The following is a 20083-nucleotide window of genomic DNA, read 5'->3' on the forward strand; positions in this document are numbered from 1 at the left end:
AAGTGTTTGGAACGTTCACCTTTGGGTAAAGACAAAAGGTGGGAAAAAATCAGCCACAGTAATAAACACTTTGGAAAGTTATAAGCATGTGAAAGGGTTTATGACAAAGATTGTCTTCCAGTCATAGTTATCATAGGTTATAATCTGTGCAAGTGCAATAATAAGGTAGCCCCAAGGCTGGAGAAATCCTGTTCTGTTAGTTCTTGTAGCATAATCCAAGCATTATACGAACATTAATTAACCTTATAACTTGGCTGTAAGGCAAATAAAACCTAATGTGTGTGGGGTTTATTATTTATTTCATTTATGGAAATTGAACCATAGGTTAAATGTGGACTTGGACAAGTTGTAACAACTGTTCAGAAGGCCAAAACTGGAAATTAAGAATTCCTGCCTCTCAGTTGCATGTTTATCCTATTGAAAACTGTTGTCCTGTACTTTGTTACTTGCAACTAAATTTCTATTAGCTAATACTACTTCATACAACATAATGCCCTTCTGTTTGTTTTGGGTTTTTTTTCTTAATGATTGCAAGGAGCTGTTCTTCATGTTGGGAAGTCAAGAAAGAAATTATATACTGTATGCAGGATTTGATAAAGAACCACCTGACTGTAATAGTAACCCCTTTATAAAATGTGTTATAATATTTTGCCTGGAATATTAATATCAGTTGTTTGTGAGTGTTCTCACAAACTGTATGGTTTAAAAAACAGCACTGCTTGGAGAAATTCTGACTTTCACTAACATAATGATGAGAATTAACTAATGATAGTTGGAAGGAGAGAATTGCCTGTTAATGGAATACTGAAGCATGAGTTCCTTATTGTAGAAGTGTAAGAAAGGCTCATGGGACAAACAGGTGAGGAAGTGGGTTTTGCAGAATTATGTTTAGAGTAAATTTCACATAGGGGCAGGAATTACTGTCTGTGTAGATGTAGAGCCCATGTACACCACTGTTGTCAATTAAGAGGAAAAGGATCTTGTGTCTTTATTAGCTGAAGATATTCTGTGTGTGCATGCATGTATTATGTATTCCATGCATAGGCATAAGGTGAGGATTTGGGATTTGGAGCTGGACTGGATTCTTAGAGTTTGGTCATGAAGTTCTTTCCTATCTGTCGTGTGCTTGGGCACCTTGAAAGATCATCAGAAAATACGAGTCTGTTATCGTTTTTTTGGGTTTTTTTTTTTTTTTTTTTTTTTTTTTTTTAAATTAGAAGATTATCTTCCTAATTCTTTCTTTTTGAAAGACTTCCTGAGTCAATGTTAGATAGATGTTTAGCTTAATTAAAGAAGGTTTATTTTATTTTTCAGAATAAGAGCACATACAACAGTAAAGTGTCCTTGCTGTAGAAGGAAACTAGAAAGTTGTGCATACTTGTCCAGAGGAAGGGTCCCCATTGCTCAGTTCCTGAATCTGCATGGTGTTTACTTGTGTATTGCTATGCAGTTTGAGCCATCTCATCCCTAAGCTTCCAGAGTTTTACTTCTTGCTGTTGCTGAGTTAGCATGCTGCAGCTTTGTGTCTCCTTCAGGACAAGAGCACTCTACAGTGTGACCGGTACTCCTAGACCCCTAGTTGTCCAAGACCTGGATGGAACATGCCTAGGTTGCTTTCAGTTTATGTTCCTGAATTTTCTTGGGGAAGGGGAGGGAAACGTTACATGCCTTGGTCTTGTTCTGATATAGGATTAGGATCCAGACCTGCAGACTTGGAAGCATACATCATTCTTCCAATTAAATATAAAACTCTGACACTAAATATTTTAGTATTGGTTGCTCAGAATCTGCTCTATTCCTCCGTTCAGTTCTTAGAAATGGTGGTATCTAGGATCACTTTAACTGAGTACTTCAAGTATAGGCAGCTGTGCTTCATGGAGGTTTTCTGGTGATAAATGGTTCCTGAGGCTTGTGCTTAATCAGTTTTGTGGCTTCGAGTTTTACCAAGTTCTGTTTATTTACATTGCTTATACAAAGCCTAACTATAACATACTACCCCCAAATGTTTCTTCTCATTCTAAGACCATCAGCTGAGTAAAAGCAGTATCAATCTCCTTCAAATTATGTCCAAATCAAAATTAAATGTCTCAATTTTAAAGAGACATAATTATTTTGACCCCATGTAACTGACCTATATATTAGTCCTGTTTAATCTGTTCTTTGATGTTGTTTTTAAGCATTCCAAAATTGAAAAAACTGGAAGACATTACTTGAGCAGCTGGGGTTTGCCTCTGCTGTACTGGCTACTGTAGTACATAAATAAAACTTTTGAATTTTGTATACAGGGAATAAATTGGCTTTTGTAGTGGGAAAGCTTGTGTTAGCCCTCAGTGGGGGTTATGCTCTGCTTTATTTTTAACTTACTGTCCTTAGGAAAGGGGGAGAATTCAGGATTCAGATTCTTATCTTTGTCTACCTTAGCACGCAGCCTGGACTAAGGGAAGCAGGTGTATAGACTAAAGCATTTAATTTTGATGACCTGAGGCCCACAGTATGCATGTTTCAGGGTTTAGTGTTTTATTTTTGACAAGGTGTACTCTGGTCACATGGAGTGAATGCCAATATGAGGCTGAAATGTATTGGGTGCTTTTTTTGAGTGTTCATGGTTTTTGGGTTTTTTGAGGTTTTTACTTTGTGGTTTGGTGTTTTTTTGTTTACTTGTTTGATATGGTTTGTTTGGGTTTTTTTTTCCTCTGCCTTTAAAAGCACCAGAACTTGACTTTCTCAGCCTAATTTATTCCTAGAAAACAGATCCCTTCCATTGCCTGCAGAAAGAAAGCAAAACTTTGGCATCTCTCTGCATTTCTGACTGCACACTGGAGGGGAAGAAGAGTTTTACATGTTAGCAAGGCAAGATATTAATTTAAAACAAGAGTTTAAAATAGTTCTGCTCATCCATGTTCTTTTTTGAAATGCATATGGTAGTCCCTGCATAAACCTAGAGTTTTGCAGAGCTGCTTCCTGATAAATGGGGATTGATTTTGTGTCCTATGGCAAGATTTAATTTTTCATAATTCAAATAAGCTTTTTTTTTTTTTGGCAGATTTGGCCTGGGTTTTCAGAGAAGCTCAACTGATTGGTGAACTCTAATTGAGGGTTGGTTGGATTTAGGAAAAACTTTATTGTTCTTAGCATTTTAATTATGATTAATTATGATTAATAGCCTTTTCTCTGGTATGTATTTCTGTAATATTTCAGTTGTCTGAATCCTGCATCCAGTTAAAAATTTTCAGTTGTCTCTCTTTATTGAGATTCTCTTAGTTTATTCAGTTTCCTGTGTATTTCTTACAATGTATTTTGTAACGAAATTAATAAGCACTATAATGAGAAAGGTTAAGAGAATTGAAAGAATTGCAGATGGGAGTGTTAACTAGCAAGCAAGAGCAGTGTGTAACACGTGAATCTGCTGGTTTCCTTGGTTTAGTCTGTTCTGTAGTGAATGATTTCTTAATTTCTTTTTTTTTTTTTTTTGTTACTGACATGATAGAAGGATCTCTACCATGTGAAATGTTTATACTGTCAAAATATGTACAATTACCACCTCATGTAAATGTCTCCCAGATTGTACAGCCTAACAAGTATTTATATAAAACTCCAGTAACACAATATGAATGAAAATGTCAAGTATCAAACAGCATGTTATATTCTTATGACTGATCAAAAGCCTAACTTCAGAAACATTATTTTACGTATTTCAGTATAGCTGCTCTTCAATTCTGATAAATCTTGGCATTTAGTGATAATGCTGTGTAGGTACATTGAGAATATTCTTAATAAGGTATGTTATGTTGTCACTAGGTTAAGGGAGAAAGTCCAATTTATGTTTGTTTTAAAGGAACTATATATGCCAAAAGCATTGGGTTTTGTTTCCCTCCTTTCTTGGATGTTTATGTAGCCATCCACACCAGTGTGGAAATGCATCAGATGTTTTGAAGTGGACCAGTGAAGAATTCCAACAGTGACACATGTTTTTATTTGAAATATATTTAGGGAAAGAATTCCCTCAATCTGTATAGTTGTGAAAAAAAAGTTTCCGTGTAGGAAAACGCAGGTGGTTGTAGTCCCTCCTACATTAATAGTCTAGAGGTCATACAGATTTTATGTGGTTAATGCCATTTATTCTGATTATTTAAATCTTATCAACCTTTCTTATAGAATGGTCTTACAACATGGTTGTCTCACCCTTGTTCACAAATTCCTTTCTCCCCTACTCCCAGTGAATGTGTAGAATTGTTGGATATATTTCTGGTAAAATTCAACTTTTGTAAACTGTTTGGAGGTACTCAGATGGAGAGCTAGATCCTCAGAAAAGCATTAGGTGGTGAGCACCAAGTGTTCATTCACTTAGCTGTTGATTTCTAGTCCCCAGTGTTGCATTCTCAGTCCCAACAATAACTTAAAAGACTTAAAATGGTATCCAGAATAAAGTAAGCAGTGAGCTAATTTGGAGAACAGGAAACTATTATAAACTTTGCTTTTCTCCAGCATGTCAGCACTGTATTCAGATTTTTCTGAGGGAAACTGGAATATGCCTCTTTCTTTTGGAACCCACAGCTTGTTGCTCTTCAAAGAAATTGCTTCACTGCTTTTCTTTTGGAATCAGTAGGGGATCGTCACTCTGTCTTTCAACATAGCAGGAGTTAAAGGTGCCTTTGTATCACAACTTTTTGTTTAGGATGCACACTCAACCAAGACAAACTTTGGCTTGGTTTTCTTGTGTGCTTGAAGAATAGAAGTCTTGAATTAATGAAAAAAGAAAGGCAATATTTGCTATGCCTTTAACAGTATTCCTATGTTACATGTAAAGCAACTTAAAATTTCTGCTCTAAGCACAGATACATTCATGTCACAGTGCTGGATTTCCCCCTTTCTGTAAACTTAATGCATGCATCATTTCTCAACCCATTTATGCTGGAATCTGAAATAGCTCTGCACTTACAATCTCTTTCCAATTACTAGGTTTTCTGTTATTTGCCCTCCATCATGTATTTTGTCTGGCAGGATTTATATACTCCTATGAGAGAAATTAATATATACTGTGCCAATGTATATAGTGAGGAAATTTGTTGTAAGTCAGTGCATTCTGATTAAGCTGATGCTTGACGATGTGGATAAGAGGAGGGAGGGAAAAAAGGTATGTCAACTTTTATGTGGAAACAGAAAGGAAAATTCTAGTGGATGTGCTCATCAGAAATAACCCAAGTTCACAACACTTATAGTGTAATTTTCATATCAAAGTATCAGAGGTTCAGGAATGTCATTGGAAAAACTTTTGTGAATATTTTAAGTGCTAAACAACAGCAGTTGCTTGATAAGAGATGCTTAAAGGTGGAGTTGAGGCTGAAAGGTTAGAAACTTGGGTGCAGAAAACTTGTGGGACATTTAAATTTCCTTGCTGTTTCTCACTGAAAAGTACATTTTTGTGCATTTCAATCCTCCACATGATCTAGAGACACAAGGAAATAAATCTCTAAATGAGGGGTTACTGTCTGAAGAAAGTAATTGTGAATCAAGGTAAAATCAAAGTGATTAGCATACGAATTGGATCTTAATGATCTTAATTCAAGAGTTATAAGGAATTGAACATAAAAGTTTTCTCATGACAAGTGGAGTTGTACCTGTCTTTTGAGTCTTTCAGAATGTCTGGAAAAGAAATTTAGATTTAAACTTCAATATATGGTAATATTTTTTTACTTACGGTTTTAATATTATAAATTATGCTTAGTTTGGTATATGAAAATGTAAATACATTCTGTACACATAGAAGATTTAAAATATTTACATATTTTAAAACTGTTATAAACCTTTTATTTTAGGTCTTGCTCCTGCAAATATTTATATATTCTTTAATGAAAATACCATGAACTCATGAACTGAAAAGTGTGTATGTGTAGATCGGTCCCAAAGTGACATATAGATGTGCTGGAAGGGGTGTGTTTAAGCCTGATGGTAATGTTGTTTCATACTTGCTTTTCTGAAGGAATGCTGTAAATACAACCATACGAGGCCTGCTGTGCGTCCCTTTAATTCACTATTTTGTCGGCGATGGTGATGGGCAGTAGTGGATTAGGGAAGGATACATAAAAAGAGATACGGTCGCAGAAAATGTTTTCAGCTTTTTGTGTCCAGGGATTTCCAAGGCAAATGTGGCACCACAGCTTTATTTTTAGTAGATGTAGATTGCATGGTCTTAAAACACATAAACCAACCTCAGAGGGCCCTGTGGTCCTTCACAAAGCTTCTGGAAAGTGGAGGGATGTTGGTTGTGTTGTCTATGCCTGTCCTTCCAATGTGACCAATTTCTTGGGCACAGTAAGTTTGGGTGCTGTATACTAACAGGGTCACAAAGCAGATCATTGAACTCTGACAGAAATACGTTTTGAGAGTTATAAAACAGAAAACCAGGACTCTTGCTCAGAAGGCTGCTGAGTCCTTAATTCTTCAAGGTTGTAGTGGTACAACATTTTACTGCTTGTCATCCTCTCCTGTCACTGTCCTAAAGCATCCACCTTGGTAATTAATGGAGAGAGGAGACTAGACTAAGTGAATCTTTGATCTGACTCACTAATCCTCATCTCATTATTTGCATCTTTGCCATGCTTCATTTTGAATTTCCAGTCATGACCTCTTTGTATTGAATACGAACAAGCCTATTGTCTTTAACAGGAGTATATTGCCCCCCTTTTCACTTTTAAACTTGATGCTTCTATGGTCCAAGTTTTGGAAACTTAGCTTTATGGAAAATAATGGTGTTTGCAGTTAGATGTGCCATTATTGTTGCCTTCAAACAGAACAATTAGGTCATAGATTTGGCATGCTGCAGCTGTCTTGAACAGTTTTAAAACTAAACTGCTGTATTATGTCAATTAAAATGTGAAGTCTTTCCGAAAAAAATATATTTTTTTAAAATCTTATTTTGTTGTCTTTATATTATATAACATCAATCAAGAGCTTAAATCAAAGAGTGCATTGCTGTGAAGATCTAATGGATCAGGTTTTTGACTGGTTGTCACTGTTCACATGATCTGAGAAAAAATAGGCCTTTTGTAACATGGATCTACTGATGTTTTTTTTGTTATAAGGCCAGCTAGAGTAATGCAGTTTGTCCTGTGGAGTTTCATGTGCTTTGTGTATATGTAGAGCTGAGAAACTTGGTAAAAAAAGATAATGTAATTACAGAATAGCTGCATAGTTTTCAATTCATTGCAGTTTTGTTATGTTCGCTTTGATAAGTGAAAACCCAAGTTTTCTAAGGCTTTTGAAGCACAGCTTTGGTTCTTAGTGACAGGAAAAAAAAGAGTTGTGGTTTTCTTAGGGTTGTCTTTTGCATGTGTGTGAGTTGTTACTTCACTTTTGAGAGAGGAGATACACAATGATCAGTGTCCTAGCAGGGTGGATGTTACGCTCTATTGACTTCCGGGGTTGTCTTGTTAGCTTACTGCTGTGTGTGACTTTTTTGTTGTTGATTTTTTTTTAAGCAGCTTGCTAAGAAGCCTGGAATTGGATATAAATGCATGTCCATAAATCTCCAGAAATACATGTTCAGTATTATTGTGGATTTTTTTAATGTTGTAAAAATGGGACTTCTGAAAACCCTGATGATTTTTTAAAAGTGATTTTTATGTGATAATTTTCTAAAGAGCTCCGTGCCCAAGCTGTCTCACTGTGATCTTTGCACATTTTCTAACAGATGACCTGCATGACAGGGTCACTGGATTTCTGAGTCTCTGTAAAGTCAGTGAGCCTTACATTTGAGAATTTAAGGCTCCTGACTCTATTTTCCAAAGGTATAATTAATTGCAGTCATATTCATATAAGCAAATTTTTACTCTTAGCAAAATCCAGGTCTTAAAAGCCAGGTGGAAAAAAGAGTTGGCTTGTATATTAAAACATATGCTTGCTGGAAGCTTACAGTGAAAGTTACAGCTGCTAAAGTTTACAATGAAAATGGTCTTCAGCTTTCCAGCAAAGACAAAATATACCCTGAAAAATAAACAAATATAAGTAAGCAAATGATTATTTTTTTGTTGCCAGGGAGATGCATAGTACATAATTAAGATAGCTCAGCTACATAGTATTGGGAAGGAGAGATGTTGCAGAAAAACATGGGAGAATTACATGTGACAAGAACCCCATGCAAAGTTAAAGTTGAGGGCAACTTTGATGTCATGTACAGGTGGTATTCATGATGTATCAAATGGTATTGTCTGTTGGCAAACTAGTTCTTCAAATTAACACAGTCTCATCCTAACAAGTTATTTCATATGTATGCTTATGTGCTTTATTTTTACATATAAATGTATTAAAATGAATTCAAGTGCCAAGTACTCAAATTCATTTGGATGAGGGCTCTGGACTGACTTTTTAAAATAGAATAATTGTGTGGTTGGTGCAGAATCACATGTTATGGTTTTAAGATATGGTCTTACCTATTTTAGTAAAACCTGTAGACTTTATGATCTGGCATATAATTTTGCCTGAGTTAAAAGATCCAAACTGAACAATATCCAACAACAATATTCAAAATTTGTAGGAATAAAGTAGCTCAGCAGTGATTCTTACAAATGCTTCTTTGTATGCCATGTCTAATGGAACTAATGAAGAAATTATTTGGATTGTTATTTTAATTAGAATTGCGTTCTAATTTGTTTTAACTTTGTTATTTTAACATTCTTTAAATATGGTAGCATTGTAAGTTTAAGGATCCAGAGTAAAGCCTCAGATTAGGCATATCTCTGCAGTCTTACGTGTACATATGTTCAGCAATTACTTTTGCTCCTCCTTCCCCCTGCCTCCCCCCTTTTTTTTATTTGTGGGATTTGCTGCTTCTCCAAATTTCTCACTCAAAATGGAACTGATCCTGTGTTAACTAGGTCTGTGAGCTGGGTGTTGTGTCTAGGCTGGTTATTGAGACTCATTCTGTAGTCAGTGGACAGATCAATGCAGTGTAATTACTCCTATCTGAGGGCAGGAATCTGAAAGTGCATTGTCTTTTGAAGAATCTGCTCCCTTTTCACTGGTGATACAAAGAATGTATAGAAGCTAGCTGTGATAATCATGAGCACCTGCTTGTTTCTTCGAAGAATGTAACTCCTGTGTGCAGCTATGTGTTTGTAGTACCAGTTTGTGTCTCCTCTTTTATGTTACTAAAGTGGTGATATCGGAAGGAATTTCATTTGGGTTTTAGAGGGGGAAGGGTTGAATTACTTTATACTTTTCTCCATTTTTGTCATCGGTAATGTGACCATAGGAATTCCTGCTAGGTATCCACAGGGGATCTGTGATTTGTAGGTAGTAATAGAGTGAATCCAAGCCTGAATCAGTAGCAAAATTTTATAATCTGCATGTTTTTTCACTGGATGCAGTTTGGTTGTTAAAGTATGGGGATGGATGCATGAAAGGAAGGGGTATGTAAAAGGCCACTAATAGGAAGATTTGAAATAACTAGGGTTTTTATTTCAAGTATTTCCTATTTTTTAGCTCACTTGCATTTTACTTTTCAAAGTTATTAAAAAGTTGTCCATGTCTTATGTAGGAAAGCAGTTTAAAAGCTATTCTATCTTGTATATTGTCTTTTGTGGAGCTTAGCGGTGTTGCTTTCTTCTACTCCAATTAACATAGCAATTAATAACTTTTTCTTTTATTGTGGGGAGGGTTTGTTTTTCTGTTATGCTTTGGTTCACAGGTACTGTTTACAATATCTTTTCTTAGCTAACTGTGCACCACCATGCCAAAATGGAGGGATGTGCCTGCGACCGCAGCTTTGTGTGTGTAAACCAGGAACAAAAGGAAATTCTTGTGAGGATACAGTCATGCAAGACACATCTTCCACTGGAGGCCGGAGCCCTGTTGTTCCCCCGTGGCCCATACCTCAGCAGGCTGCCCAGCAGACCTTCTCTCAGAAAGTTCAGGTCCCACCGAAGGTTGGCCCTATGACTCAGATGGCATTCACTATCAAGCAGAAGCCTCCTGTTGGGTTACCTCAGCAAATGCAACCACAGTAAGTGTTTTCTTTACTTTCAAAGAAGTCCACTATGTTATTTTTACAAAACATTGTTCTTTGCAAGTGTTTTCAAATCATTGTATTTGGAAACTTTCACAGATTTAGTTGTTTTTTTTTTAAGAGACTTATTTTCACTGTCAGACTTCAATGGATCCTTATTACTTATGTCAGATCTTCTCACCTGAACAGAATATCCTATAATATCAGTCAACTTTATTAAACTTAGAATGACAATGCTGTACTAATTTCAGAGGAGTTATTCTTAATTTATATTAGTGACATTCTGAGTTTAGTCTAGAACAGTCTAACATGGAATTTTTGTACCTCATAAAACTGAAAAGAGTAAGATTTGGTGCTTGTGTTCTGGTTTCTTTCTTCCATTTGTGTGTTATTTTCTTTAAGTGTGAATAGCTCTACTGCAGTGGATACTTCTGCTTGATTGTGTTTGAGGTTCAGGGTTGTATCTGCCTGTCGTAAGTAGCAGGGGAACACCCCTCTTGTTGGAGAATTTTTTCTCTGCTTCTTTAGTAGCTTGTGACCTAGCTAGACTTTGATATTGCTTTCATTAGTTTAAATACTTTAAGTGCACCTGAAATTTCCCTATGATGATACTTTTATTAATGTGTCTGATCTTAACTTGATTTAGGGCTGTGTTTGATATGGGGGTAGGGAGATGCACAGGAGGTGTGGCAGTCGAGTGTGGACAGTTTTAGGTGTCTGCTGCAAGTACTGTCTTTCTAGTTTCAGGTGAACTCAGTGAAAAAAGTGTTTTTGCCCTGTAACAGGTGTTGCTTTTGGATAGCTGAAAGTAGGGTGCATTCCATCTCACTTTTAATTTCTGGAGTAATATAATTAGGACTGCAAAAGAAACAGTGTTTTCCTGTAGCCAAAAACATAAAAATGAACCCAGAAGGGGGGTGTGTGGTCATAGAAGCCTGCTTTTGACAGTGAAGTTCATCCTGCCACCCCTCTTCAAAGCTGAAAATAGACATCACTGGGTACTGCTAATAATGTTTGCTGTTGTCCAGTAACCTCTCTGTAAGGTTTTTTTTCCTCTTAAACCCTTCCAATTCCAAGTCCTAGTTCCTCTAACTGTGGAGCCACAAACAGAACTGAGTTTGTACATGTCTTGTGTAATAGGGAGTAGAACTTAGCTGAGCTCCCTTGGAGTCCTAAACCCTAAGCCAATATGTTCTTTGAGAAAGGCAGAAGTTGCAGCAGGGCAGGCTTTAGGAACAAATACATCCACAGTCTTGAAGGACAGAGAAATTGCTACCCAATTTTATTATTTTATAGTACTCTTAGCCCAGTTTCATTCCTGTCAGTGAAGCAAGGGTTTTTGAAGTGACTAATACAAAGGGGGAATTACCAGCAGATTCAGCAGGCTTTTTACTGCTCCTTCCCATCCAGACCAGCAGGACTGCTAACCCTCAGCACCTGCCTACTCTGCTTAGCCCCACAAAGTGCAGTATAGCATATCAGTGCAATGAGGCCAGACAATTCCTGTCTTATCAGTGCTGATTTCTGTAGTGTGTACTGTCTTTTTTTTTCTCCCTTCCTCCACACACAAGCATTCTCAATGAATTTTTCCTGTTGTGATACAGGCCAGTTATTCAAATCAGGTATAAAGAAAATATGGGCAGTTTGTTCTTGGCTAAAGAAAATCTGTTGTCTTCCAAACATTCTGAAACTGCTGAAAGGACTTGTGGCTGCCTCCTAAAGAAGACTTATTTTCCATTATTCCTGGAAAAGCAGAGTCCAGGGATAAAGGGTTCCTCTTCTATGAAAAGAGAAGGTGATAAACTACTATTTTTTTAATGCTTCTATTCTAGTTGCTAAGCTATGATGCTCAAAATGTTTCTAGAAGGTACCTATAGTGTTTCGTGCTTCACCAAAATCTCAGTTCCTGCTTGCATGAGAGGCATTCCCAAATGTCAAGGAAGCAGCTTCAGACTAACAACCCCCATCATCTGTTACCTGTTCCAGAAGCAATGTGGGCTTTGTAGTTGATGGGACCCTGCTCAGTCTAAGGGTTTTTTTCTCAGACATAATTAGATGTTTTCAGGTAGATAAGACTGTCAGTCTTTGAGATTGCATGAAGCTAAATCTGTTTCAGCCAGCTTAATAATAGAGTGAGAAATGAAAACCTGAGTCTTTGGAATCATGAGAAAGCCAGCCTACAACCTTGGTAGGAGACAGACATAGGAGTTGGAGATGGAGAAGAAATGGGCTGTTTCACAAACCAAAGCATAAAGTGCAGCAGCGGAAGGTGGATATTTAGATCCAACTATTGAAATAAATGCAGCAGTAGTTCTAGTTCTCGTGTAGACTGTTAGGGCAATTTAAAGAGCTGAAAGAACCTTCTGAGGTCAGGTCTTTACCACTGACACAGAGCAAATGGGCTAGTTCTTGCTTCAGTTCCTCTCTGAATTTCTTGTGATCTTGTATGTTTTCTGGTGACAGTAACATTTAGGAAAGCAGGCAATTTCTTCCCAGAGATGTTTTCTTGAAGAATGTAGTGCTGAACAGAAGGAAAGCTGGAGAGAGATTAATTACCTGGAATCTCCGGGATTTAGAACACAGGCACTTAGCACCAGCAAAGTCTGTCATAACCGTGGGCTGAAGATGGATACTCTCAGGTAATAGGTCTCATCTCAGAAGAATGCTAGCAGAAGATGTAGCTGGCTGTAATTGAAACCAAGTGGTGTCTCAGAAACAAAAACCTGCATCTTATTGGAACCTTTTGGGAATTCTGATCTCAGTAACAGGCATGCTTTGCGGTCCTGAATTTCTGTGATAGCTCTCCAGTAACTCTGGGTGTCGCTTTCACATCTCATTCTCTCACTTGTTGGCAACAGTTTGATTTTTCTGCATTTAGCAGCTGTGGAAGCAGATATTATTTATTTTTTTTTTAGGGGAATTTCTATTACAGTTTTGGAAATGGTCATCAGAAGGAGCACAGCATCAACCAGCTGAAACTCAATAATACAGTGCAACATCACAGTGTTGTTCCTTCAGCCTCTTCTGGGGGCAGCTGTTGAAATTTTAAAGTTTGCTTCTGCATTGGGCAAAGCAAAGCTCACTGAAAGAGAGGTGACTGCACAAACTTGAGGTGACAGGTTTAGACTTACTTGTGTGTCTGGTGCACTTAAAGATGTTTCCTAAGAGGTCCCCTCCACCTTTATTCCTGGATCTCTGGCCCTAGTCCTGTGGTGTTTCAGGCAGATGTATCACCTGCTATCAAACTATGGCTTAAAACTGTGTTTTCTTTTTGCTTCTGATTGAGGATGTAGTATTTTTTTCTAGTAATGCCCCAATTTTTAGGTATTGTTGTGAGCTTAATACAAATTTAGATTGGAAGAAGAAAAAACAGAAGAAATGGTCATGCTGTTGTGACCCTACTGAAATCAGCAACATAGGACAGTTATAACTGAAAATAGAATATGTCCTTTATATAATCTGTAATGGTAAGTTATATATTTGAATAGATATTTATATATTTGTATATATGTATGAAAATAATCTGTAAAGATTGTTGACTTTTTGTTGCATAAACTCTTGGCTTAGGTTTACTGCAAAATGTAATAGACTGCTCTTAGTCATTTCTGTCTTATCTACTAGTTACTTTTTTGTAACTGTGACTATGTAATTTATTGTTTAGAGCATTGGTTTATGTGATGACTGAGCAAGTGATGATCTAAGAAACATTAGAGAATTTTTTTTTTAAGTTTAATAGCTGGAGCAAGAGTAAATATTTCTGGAGGACATCCATTTTCATCACCATTATGATAGATTCTTGTTCTAAAGAGGTACAGAGCAAGTAAAACTTGACTACTTTTTAGTTGGAAGAGCCCTGTACTTAAACTTAACTGTGAGGTCTGTTTAAAAATACTTTATGGAAGCTCTTAACAGAATATTGGACTTCTCTTCCAAAAGGCTTTGTCTTTTTTTTTTTAACATTTTTAAGGAAAGCAAGGATTTTGGGGTAGTATTGGTATTAGAAGCATAGAAGATCTTAGGCTGGAAGTAGAGGCAATCTGGTTCAACCCTCTGTTTAAAATGGGATCGTCTATAAAAGGTTACTTACGGCTTTGTGTGATTGACCTTCGAATGTTTTCATGGCAGCAAGTTTGGGGATCTCACAGTATCTCTGGACTCCTGTTGCAGCACTTGACCACCCTCGGGGAAAAAAAATTCTCCTTATGTAGTTGAAATCTCCATTGTTGCACATTGTTACTCTTGCATTTTTTTGTTATATGTCTGTAAGAAGACTGGTTCAATCTTCTCTATATATTCTCAAGAGGCTGTTGGGGATTGCAGTATTACCCCTTGAACTGCCTTTTCTTAGAGCTGAACAAGCTCATCTCCCTTAGTCTCTCCCCTGTGCTCCAGTCCCTGACAGTCCTGATGGCCTTCTGCTGGAATTGCTTCACTGTGCCAGTATTTTCCTTGATTTGGGGAGACTTAACTGGGCATAGTACTCAAGATGCAGCCTTACAAGTGCCAGATGGAGAGAGTAATCATTCCCCTGACCTGCTTGGCTATGCTGTTGCTAATGCAGCCCAGTATATGATTGGCATTCTTCACATGAGGGCATGCTGCTGGCTCATGTTCATCTTGTCCACTTGAGACCCCTAGATCCCTTTTTGCAGAGCTGCCTTCTGGCCATTGCAGTGACAAACCTGCACTGCACCAGTTGTGTCTCAGAGGCAGGATTTTGTGCTTGCGTTTGAACTTTGAGCCCATTTCTCCAGCCTATCAAAATCTCTCAGGCCTCCAGTGTAACAACCACTCTTCTAATTTGGCAGTCTGTATGATTGTGTAAACTGCATTTTTCCCTGTATCTGGGTCATTAGTTAAGTTGTTGAACAATACTGGTCCCAGTGTTAATCTCTAAGGAAGTCAGTTCAGCCTCTTCGACCTCTTGTGGGTTGGATTTTGTATCACTAAGTACCACCTATTCAGCCAGGCAGTTTTTGCACCTGCTTTATAATCCAGTTATTAATATTTCACCTTTTTTACATACGGAGATAGCTGTGTCAAGCACCTTGCTGAAGTTCAGGTTAAAAAGATTCATCACACTCCTTCCATGCAGTGAGCTAGTCATCTCTTTAGAGAAGTCAAACAACAACCAAGCAAACATAACTAAATAATAAGCTAAAACTAGAAAGTTTGTGGTGACTTTGTTAACTTCAGAAAGCTGTAGTTCAGTTGTTTTCATTCTCTGTTGGTGATACTCTTTCCTTTCAAAGCCTTTCACTGCCTTCCTTCTGCAGGAGGAAACACCATCTCTCCTCTTGGGCTACACAGGGGAGTTAGAGCTGGAAGCAACTGAAACATAATTCTAATGAGAATATGGTGAAAAATGAATATTTTTTTAATTCTAGGCAAAATATTACATGTTTATGTTCTTAAATATAGTTTACTTATTCTCAGTGCAATTTGGGGCTTAATCTGTGTTCTTAGGCATGCACATGTGTTTCTGCTCAGGGCTGATACATGTAAATGCATTCTTGACAGTATAGAGTGTATAGGGGGTCAGAAGAAGTCCTTGAGTGAGCCATGACTACGCTGTTGAATTACAACTATAGGCAATTACTTTGGGCTTTAGAGCTTTTTGTCTGAAAGCCATGGGCTACTAAGATCTGCCATCTCAGAGCCCAGTGCCAGGGCTGTTTGCTTTTAGAAAAGAACATCTAAATCCTGTGAGGTTGTATACCACCATGTTCCAGGCACCATATCCCAGGCACAGCTATAGGTTGGGCAGAGAAGAGATTCAGAGCAGCTCTGTGGACCACTTGGGGGTTGTGGTTGACTAGAAACTTAACATGAGCCAGCAGTGTGTGCTCGCAGCCCAGAAAGCCAACTGTATCCTGGGCTGCATCAAAAGGAGCGTGACCAGCAGGTCGAAGGAGGTGATCCTGCCCCTCTACTCTGCTCTCGGGAGACCTCACCTGGAGTATTGTGTGCAGTTGTGGTGTCCTCAACATAGAAAGGACATGGTACTGTTAGAACAAGTCCAGAGGAGGGCCACGAGGATGATCAGGGAACTGGAGCACCTCCCATATGAAGGCAGGCTGAGAAAGTTGGGGCTGTTCAGCCTGGAGAAGAGAAGGCTGCATGGAGACCTCATAGCAGCCTTCCAGTACCTGAAGGGGGCCTATAAGGATGCTGGGGAGGGACTCTTCATTAGGGACTGTAGAGATAGGACAAGGGGTAATAGGTTAAAACTTAAACAGGGAAAGTTTAGATTGGCTATAAGGAGGAAGTTCTTTACTGTGAGGGTGGTGAGACACTAGAATGGGTTGCCCAAGGAAGTTGTGAATGCTGCATCTCTGGCGGTGTTCAAGACCAGGTTGGATGAAGCCTTGGGTGACATGATTCAGTGTGTAAGATGTCCCTGCCCATGGCAGGGGGTTGGGGCTAGGTGATCTTAAGGTCCTTTCCAACCCTAACTGTTCTCTGATTCTATAATGTGCTTTGCAACATCACACGGTTACTTCTTTTCAGGCTTCAAACTTTACTCCAGGAATCAGGAGTTAGGCTTTTCCAGCAGTTCTTGAGCCCACTGGTTTGTGTTGGAGGTGGAAAACTGTCAGTCTGTTGGCAGTGTTGTCCCTTCAGTGTAGGCTTCTAAGGTGTAAGGTACTCACAGTTTGCTAATGCCAGGTGGCTTCAGGGAGAATAAGCAAAGTTAATTTTCCATTGTGAGCTATTTGGGATGGATTCTGAGGTGCCTTCGCACAATGTTTTTAATAAGAGACCAGCTGCAAGGAACTGTAGTATACTGTATTATGCCCTGGGTTATTGGTTTCTTCATAATCAACTTGAAAAGCGTTTATGCAAGTCAGTTATCCATATCATCCTGTCAAGGTATATTCCTTCCCACAGTCTCAGCAAATAGAACGTACTCCACAAGATAAACAGAACTTTTAAAATAACTCATTATTGAGTTATTTTCTTTGAGTAGTACTGCAATATGTTCATGCTAATGTATATTAATAACAGCAAAATAGAGGTACAATGTTTTAGGCTTACTCCATCATTCCCTTTGCCTTCAATGCAGTGCTTTTCAGGAAAGTAAGTTACCTCTATAACTACACTGGTGTCTTCAGCTTCCAAGGTGTTTTTTTTCTTTGGGGTGTGTGTGTGTGTTTTAGGTTGTGAATTTTTTTTGTTTGTTGGGGTTTTTTTTTGTAGAAGTTTTTTTTTGTTGGGGTTTTTTGTTTTTGTTTGTTTCTTTTTCCTTATTTTGTTGTGTTTTTTGTTGGTTTTTTTTCCTTATTTTGTTTTTTTTTCTTTCTGTTATTTTTTAAAATTGTACTACTATAAAACTTTTACCATTTATCATGGGAAACAATCAGCAGGATTTCTTTCCAGTGGCTTCTTGGGGACTTGAACGAACACATCTTGTCATGGATAGCATGACAGTCAGTTTTCAGTTTTAGGGCAGAGTGTTTGTATTGTTAAAACTTGGTTTGACTTAACATAGTTGTCATGTGGCAGAAAGGCATTGAAAACATTTGGCTTTTAAAAGGTTGCTCTACTAGTAAATGTTTGTGATAGCAAAACAACTATGCAACAATTTTATACTTGACTGACACTTTTTACCTGAACAGGTTAAAGTAACCAATGAATGTTAAAGTTTGTATTTCTAAGCAAACTACTGTGCAACAGTGGTGATTATAGGATGTGGCTGGAATAAAAACAACATTGGAAATAGCTGTTTCCCCTGGAGCATGTATGGTCCATAATATAATGGGAATAGGCTTTATGTCATTTTCATTCCCCCCCTTTTTAGAGTTGTGGGAATAGATCTCAGTAGGTTGATTTGGAAAACTCACGTCTGTTGCCAAATATATCTGTGCCTTTAACTTCCAAAGGAACTAAAACAAAGTGAGAATAATGTTTATTATTGATTTCTGGTAGAGGTGTATGATTTATCAGTATTCTTTTTAGAAAAATCTAGGTGTTTCTGTTTAGTGTTGTGATAATCAAATGGTCACTGAACTGGGGATATTTTCTTTAGTTTTGGGTATATTGGACTTGGTGCATCTTTAGTATGTTGCAGGTATGTTTAGCTTTAGTCTTTGTATTGAACATCTTGCTCAATACTTGATTTTTAGCCCTTTAAAATAAAATTAGCTGCAACTATTAACTCATTTGCATGTCTTGGTTATTAGTATCACTTTTGATATTAACATTTCCAGTCTATTGAGAATTCATTATTAATAGCCTTATCAAATAGATAACAAAACCACAAAGAACCCCTCTTCAGGGGATTTACTTAATCTTAGCATTTTGATAGTGTAGCAGGTAATTAGATAGTTTAAGAATCTTCATTCAGGGGATGATAAGGGCTGGCCTTAGACAAAGGCAGATGTATTTTCAAAATTGGGCTGCAAATACCTCATTGATTTCTCGTCTATGAATAGTCTGTTCTGGTCATGATTTAGGAACCCCAAGAGACATATACTTCAACTCTAGTAAACTTATTTTATTGTTCAATGCTAGAGTCTGAATATTTCACTGAGAAGCAGACTTTTTTCTACTTGGAAGTAGTTTCCACTTCACATAAGCTCCATAAAAGTTACATGACATGTATCGTTGTACTTTGATAAATTCCTTCCAGGAATCCAAAACTATTGTTTTATACAATGTGTAATCAGTTGCTGATTTAACCACTGCTGGGGAAGTTTGTTACTTGTGTTATGTTGAAGTTTGCTGGTACTCCTCATCTGTATCTGGTGAGAGAGAGATTTTATTTTTGTATGATTGCATGTAAGACAGGAGTATATGTGGCGAAGAACACCGCTAGGAAGTGGGAAAAAGTGGGATCTTCTCCTGATGTCATTGCTCGAATACTGATTGAGACTTTATAACCCGCCAGTAGCTTATTAGAGGGACTTGGCAATAAATCATTGTTGATTTCCCTCTGAAGCAAATTTTCCCTGAATAGGGCCTTACAGAGCACTGCTGAAGGACCAGAATGTGGACTGTTAGTTAATTTGAAGTGTCTAGCAGGGATCATGTAGTATATGAAGATAAGCCTGCTAGTGTTCTCAGGAGAGATGCAGGTAATTGAATCATGACTGCTTGACTGAGTTGAGCAACTTTCTACACTAAGTGTGGGACCTACTGTTATTCAGAAGGGGCTCTTTGTATATGATACGTTAGAAAAATAAATACCTCCAGACTAGTAGCTCACAGAAACATTGTTACGCTAGAGGGAAGGAATGCCATTCAGAGGGACCTTGACTCACTTGTGAGGTGGGCTGATGCCAACCTCATGAAGTTTAACCATGCCAAGTGCAAGGTCCTACGCCTGGGTCGGAGCAATCCCAGGCACAGCTACAGGTTGGGCAAAAAGGAAATTCATGGTAGTCCTGCAGAGAAGGAGTTGGGGGTTTTGGTCAATGAGAAAATGAACATGAGCCAGCTTCAGTGTGTGCTTACAGCCCAGAAAGCCAACCGTATCCTGGGCTGCATCAAAAGGAGCGTGACCAGCAGGTTGAAGGAGGTGATCCTGCCCCTCTACTCTGCTCTCGTGAGACCTCACTAGGAGTATTGTGTGCAGTTCTGGTGTCCTCAACATAAGAAGGACATGGAACTGTTGGAACAAGTCCAGAGGAGGCCACAAGGATGATCAGGGGACTGGAGCACCTCCTGTATGAAGACAGGCTGAGAAAGTTGGGGCTGTTCAGGCTGGAGAAGAGAAGGCTGTGTGGAGGCCTCATAGCAGCCTTCCAGTATCTGAAAGGGGCCTATAAGGATGCTGGCGAGGGACTCTTCATTAGGGACTGTAGTGACAGAACAGGGAATAATGGGTTAAAACTTAAACAGGGAAAGTTTAGATTGGCTATAAGGAGGAAGTTCTTTACTGTGAGGGTGGTGAGACGCTGGAATGGGTTGCCCAGGGAGGTAGTGAATGCTCCATCCCTGGCAGTGTTCAAGACCAGGTTGGATGAAGCCTTGGGTGATATGGTTTAGTGTGAGGTGTCCCTGCCCATGGCAGGGGGGTTGGAACTAGATGATCTTGAGGTCCTTTCCAATCCTAACTATTCTGTGATTCTATAATTA

General features: G+C 38.2%; 1 protein-coding gene across 5 annotated transcripts in view; it reads left to right on the top strand.

Moving 5' to 3' along the window:
- Positions 1–20083, top strand: part of LTBP1 (latent transforming growth factor beta binding protein 1) — a 188229-nt gene that overhangs the window by 4729 nt on the left and 163417 nt on the right. For all 5 annotated transcript variants that reach the window (XM_034060293.1, XM_034060292.1, XM_034060295.1 and 2 more), the window contains exon 3: positions 9712–10000. In XM_034060293.1, coding sequence (XP_033916184.1) covers positions 9712–10000 — 289 coding nt within the window. The remainder of the gene's footprint in view (positions 1–9711; positions 10001–20083) is intronic.

This window comes from Melopsittacus undulatus, chromosome 3, assembly GCF_012275295.1.
Source record: "Melopsittacus undulatus isolate bMelUnd1 chromosome 3, bMelUnd1.mat.Z, whole genome shotgun sequence".
In the NCBI taxonomy this organism is placed as follows: domain Eukaryota; kingdom Metazoa; phylum Chordata; class Aves; order Psittaciformes; family Psittaculidae; genus Melopsittacus; species Melopsittacus undulatus.